This window comes from Gekko japonicus, unplaced genomic scaffold (assembly GCF_001447785.1).
Source record: "Gekko japonicus isolate JY-2015 unplaced genomic scaffold, Gekko_japonicus_V1.1 scaffold2501, whole genome shotgun sequence".
In the NCBI taxonomy this organism is placed as follows: Eukaryota; Metazoa; Chordata; class Lepidosauria; order Squamata; family Gekkonidae; genus Gekko; species Gekko japonicus.
The window spans coordinates 2,623-8,337 of record NW_015173214.1 but is presented as its reverse complement, the minus strand read 5'-3'; the positions used below and the strand labels follow the sequence as shown (position 1 = coordinate 8,337).

General features: G+C 46.6%; 1 protein-coding gene across 1 annotated transcript; it reads right to left on the bottom strand.

The window, feature by feature from the left end:
- Positions 1-1,042: 1,042 nt before the first annotated feature.
- LOC107120061 (actin-related protein 2-like) lies at positions 1,043-5,469 on the bottom strand (the record flags this gene model as incomplete). The annotated part of the gene is made up of 2 exons (XM_015422699.1): positions 1,043-3,447; positions 5,337-5,469. Coding segments are annotated over 2 exons (304 nt in total), but the record flags the coding sequence as incomplete, so codon positions are not given.
- Positions 5,470-5,715: the final 246 nt, after the last annotated feature.

Sequence of the window (5,715 nt, the reverse complement as noted above, 5' to 3'; positions counted from 1 at the left end):
AGGATTAGTGCCTCTGTATGTGGAGGTTCCCTTCAGTCACCATGGCAACCACTGATAGATTTATCCTCCGGGAATCTATCTAATCCCCTTCTAAAAATGTTTATTCCTGTGGCCATCGCTACATCTTCTGGCAGCGAATTCCACATTTTATTCCCTCTCCGTGTAAAGGAGTATTTCCTTTTGTCCGTCCTGAACACATGATGTTCTTCTCCTGCCCCTTCTCATTGGTCAGGATGAGGTTTCCACGGTATCATTGCCCTCTGACCAGGATGCTATCCGTTCATGCACCTTCATTACCTCCAGCCGCCTGCTTGCTTGCTTCCTCCCGGCGTACAGTGCAGACAGGCTCCTTTCTTCTTTGGGAATGCCTGCATGGTGTTGGCGCTAGGATCTGAGAGATCCAAGTTCGAATCCACCCCCTCCCCCGCCACCATGGCAGCTCGCTGGGTGACCTTGGGCTAGTCACACACTCTCCACCTAACCTCACAGGGTTGCTGAGAGCATAAAATGGATGAGAGAAGAATGAAGCAAGCTGCTTTGGGTTCCCATTGGGGTGAAAGGTAAAGGTTTCCCTTGCTCGAAAGCCAGTCGAATCCAACTCTAGGGGGCAGTGCTCATCTCCAGGGGGCCGAAGAGCCAGTGTCGTCCAAAGATTTCTCTGTGGTCATGATGTGGCCAGCATGACTAGACACTGAGGCGCACAGAACGCTGTTACCTTCCCACCGAAGTGGTACCTATTTATCTACTTGCAATGTCTTGCTTTCGAACTGCTAGGTTGGCAGGAGCCGGGGCCAGAGACAGGAGCTCACTCCGTCATGCGGCACTCGAGTCTCGAACTGTTGAAGTACCGACCTTCCTGTCTGCAGCTTAGCGTCTTAACCACTTGAGCCACCACAGCCTTGGGGCAAAAGGCAGGATATAAATACAGTAAATAAAGAATAAAATACTACAAAAGACAAGGAACACCACACACCGTTTTCAACAGCACGCTCATCTTTAATGAAAACAGTACTGCAAATACTCATATTTTTTTTAATTCACACACCTTCCCCCCCCCCCAGTCAAAATTAGACTGGCGAAATATTCCAAACCTACCTGCTTACTACAAGGTCTACATTCCAAGATTATTATTTTTTTTTAACTGCTACAAATGTAGGTCATTCATCGTAACCTACCAACAGTTCTTATATAAATATCTGGGTGATTTTAAATAACATTTAACAGTTATATAAAAAAAATCAATTAGCAATTACTTGGCACTGCGTTTGCGGTTTTGAAATTTAATACAATTCTACTTTTTCCTTTTTTTTTTGTAATATTGTACCAGTAATTAGAATATTCACAGACTTTTCTTGAACATATTACTTTTTCTCAATAGATTATATGCAGGGAATCCAGTCCCAGGTGACGTAATTAACATTTCCCACTTAAAAAAAAACACAAAAACCCACACACCGTTAAGCCCGATGGTAATGAAAAAGAAGATATCGTAATACCAAAAGAAGAAGAGGAAAACGTCATAGCAAAGGAAAGAAACCATATGCATCCTGCAAGGGAATAGCTACCTAGAGCCAAATCACAGCTGCTAGAAATGGATTCGACAGAAAAATACAAGAGGGATTCGGGGTATTATTTTTGCCACCGTTAACTGCTACTCTTTCAGGAAAACTTTTAAAGCTGTTCGTTGTTTCGCCTCTGCTTTCCTGCCCGGTTCAGGCACTAACTGCCAGTTTCTGCGGTACCTAATTTCAGAAGCCCAGCATTTGTTCCCTTGAATCTGTTCCATTTGTGGAGACGCTTTCCTCTGGTGGAAGGAGCCGTCCTCCTGTACAAGAGGCTCAGGAAACCCCATTTGGCTGGTGGAAAATTCCTCCACATTGTAGAACTGATCCGCGGGATTTCATCACCTGTGTCCACAGAATCCAAGGTACTCTGGAAAAGTATTAAGGATCACTTGGAAGCCTTGACTGCCTGCACAGTCCCTAAGCAAGGGATGATACCAAGTCAACAAACCACCTTCCACAGAACATGACAGAATCAGAAGTGTAGGCCTGTGAGGCTAGCTGGGGGGGTTCCTTCCCCACTTCCTCACAGCGCCCACTGCAGCTCCTGGGATCCACCGCAGCTCCCAGCCCCTGCTGCAGCCACCAACAACAATGCTGGAGGGTAGGCACAGTCTCTGCGCTTGTGCAGAGAATGCAATATCGGCAGGAATCTAAACCTTCCAATATATTTTTTTAAGGTTTTAGATTTTTCTGCAAAACCTGGGGGGGGGGTTCCCCCCAAGTTTGCAGAAAAACCCGTTTAGCGGTGATGTGGCCCCGATCCACGGATATCAGTACCCGCAGATGGGGGCCACGAGTTGCTATTAGATGTATAGACGGGAGCAAAACGAAAATTCTCTCCTGCCTAAAAATGATAGCAGGTAACCGGTAGCGAAGCGGAAATCCTCTCCTGCTTAAAAATGATGGCAGGTAACTGGTAGCACAGCGAAAATTCTCTCCTGCTTAAAAATGCTGAAAGGTAACCAGTAGCAAAATGAAAATTCTCTCCTGTTTTAAAATGATGGTGGGTAACTGGTAGCAGAACGAAAATTCTCTCTTGCCTAAAAATAATGGCAGATAACCGGAAGCAAAGCGAAAATTCTCTCCTGCTTAAAAATGATGAAAGGTAACCAGTAGCAAAGCGAAAATTCTCTCCAGTTTAAAAATAATGGTGGGTAACCGGTAGCGAAGCGAAGCAAAAATTCTCCCCTGCTTAAAAATGCTGAAAGGTAACCAGTAGCAAAACAAAAATTCTCTCCTGTTTAAAAATGATGGTGGGTAACCGGTAGCGAAGCGAAAATTCTCTCCTACTTAAAAATGATGGCAGGTAACCGGTAGCACAGCGAAAATTCTCTCCTGCTACAGGGATTCTCAACCATGGTGAGGTACACGCAAAAGCTGATGAGGGGTGCCGCGAAGATGTGAGGACAAGCCTACTGCAACTAACCCAGCTGCTGCAGGGAAAGAAAAATGTGACGGACAAGCCATGCTTGCCCTGCTCTGGCTTTCCTTGCACAGAAGTGGTCCAATTAAAGTCATCGAAACACAGGCACGTGATTCCACTCCCCAAACAGAAAAGAGAAAAGAAACAAAATCAAAACCTGGCCTTTGGGTCAAAGGTGGCACAGACAGATAGGCCTTCCCCATTTCTGTAAAAAGTGAAGGAGTTCAAAGACTGGCGGTGGAAGGAATGCGCACTTTGGAGCCGGGGATGGGAGGAAGCGCCCCAGGTTTATCGGACCGTCACGCCCAGCTTCTCCAGCACGTGCACCCCCTTCTCTTGGTATTCCTGCCGGGTCATCCAGAAGTTGTCTTTGTCTTTCATGATGTCCGCGAGAACAGCACCCCCCAAGAACACCATATGCTTCCGACGGGGCGGATCTTCGATACGGATTTTGAATTTCTTGCAGGGACAAGAAGTAGAGCTTAACATTACCAGAGGTTACGGAACAAAGCTTGCCAAATCTATAGTCAAAGGACTGAAACTCAAATCGCTCTTTTTTGGGGGGGTGTCAGTGACAACACTAATAGGGGGCCACTAGAGTGGATCACCTTGTTCGGAGTTTTCATCTTGTAGGACTTGACTGTTGGTCCATTGAGGTCAGTGCTATCTACTCATATTGGCAGCAGCTCCCCAGGGTCTCAGAAAGAGATCTTTCACATCACTTACGACCTGATCCTAACTGGAGGTGCTGGAGATAGAACCCAGGACCTTCTGCACACCAAACAGATGTTCTGCCACTGAGCCACAGCCCCTCCCCTACATGTCTATTCAGCATTCTATTCCAAAGGTTCCCACCAACACCTTCCCTGGTGCCCACCAAGTGTTCTTAGAAAATGGGCGGAGCCAGGTGTTGGGGTTGCCAGCAATGGCTTCTGAATGGTTGTGCTGCCACCACAGCTCAAAGATCTTCACTGTATGAAGCTGTGGCAGCCATTTCTGGGGCTGCACCCAGCACACTATCAACATTCCAAAGGTGCCCACAGGCTCAAAAAGGTTGGGGCCCCCTGTTATAGTCTATTACATCCTTCCAGGGGAAGGCAATTCCATGAGCATTCAAGACTGAGCTTTCTCTCCAAAATTCTGTCCCTCCCTAACAATTTTTACATTCAGTCTTAAGGACAATTCAGAGCAAGCAGTTTCTAGGGGAAGGCAATTCCATGAGCATCCAAGACTGAGCTTTCTCTCCAAAGTTCTGTCCCTCCCTAACAATTTTTACATTTTTTAAAAAAGCGTTTCATCTCCCACGCACCTTTAACTTTAGAATTTGCTATAGTATCATGTATATACAATTTGCAAAAAGAAGAAAGCTCCCCAATGCATGTTATTAGCATGATCCACGTGAAATGACAAGCCATGGTTACAGCAAAGAGTTGGGAGGAGCAGTTGGGAGGAGCTGTGAGCACCTGCTTGGCATACAGAAGGTCCCAGGTTCAATCCCTGGCAACTCCACTTAAAAAAGAACCAGGCGGGAGGTGATGTGAAAGACCTCTCCCTGAGACCCTGGAGAGCCACTGCCTGTCTGGGTAAACAATACTGACTCTGATGGACCAAGGGTCTGACTCAGTATGAAAGCAGCTTCATGGTTGTGATCATTTTGCAAACCTTGGTTTATTATGTCCAAAGTACAAATTACGGTTTGTTCTCCTGCTTCCCAACCCAGGATTAACTATGGTTCAGAATTCTGATTTGGAGGCAAGAGAACATACGTTTTCATTTCTGCCAAGAAAAGCAGGCAAGAGAAGGAGAGAATAAACCTGAATAATCGTGCAATTGAGACTACAGAAGTCTCATACCCCTAAACACATTTACCTGAAAACCTAGACCGATTTCCCACAAGCACCGCTCCACGCTCACTCTTCCCTTTTGCCCCGATGGCACGTGTCAATTTCACACAAGCTGCTGCGTGGCCACATTTTGCCCCGCAGCTTCACTGTGATTTTCCCCGCGTCTACTCAATCCTGTATTTGAAGATTGAGTAGACGTGGGGGAAATCGCGCGAAGCTGTGGGGCAAAATGTGGCCGCGCAGCAGCTTGTGTGAAATTGACACGTACCATGGGGCAAAAGGGAAGAGCGAGCCAGAGCAGTGCTTGTGGGAAATCGGCCCTAGTTTCATCCAAGGCAGCGGGCAGCCTAAAGTAATTTTGGGCACATCTAAATAACTAAATGTCTATTCGAAGCTGGCTGTTTGTTAAGATAGAGGCCTCTTGCCAACCCCCGTGCTCCCTCTAGTGACAGTCTTGCATATCCAAATCTAAAAGGAACAGTAAGCTTAAGGACAGTGACTTACCGAAAGTTTTTCCACATCGCCTTTCAGGACCCGCTCCAGGTAAAGCTGCTTAAGTTCACGCTCTAGCCGGGAGGGCAGCCCGGGGTACATAGTAGAACCGCCGGACAACACAATGTGCTTGTAGAACTCGGACCTGAAACACACACAGGTTTTTGAGGATAAACAATATGAATGCAGAACACCCCCCCAAAACATGCTTCCATTTCCGTACACATAGATCAAGACGGGTAGCTGTCTTAGTCTGTCTGTAGCAGTAGAAAATAGCAGTAGTCCAGTAGCACCTTAAAGGCTAACTAAATTTGTGGCAGGGGAGGAGCTTTCGTGAGTCACTGCTCACTTCTTCACCTCTTCTGAAGTGAGCAGTGACTCACGAAAGCTC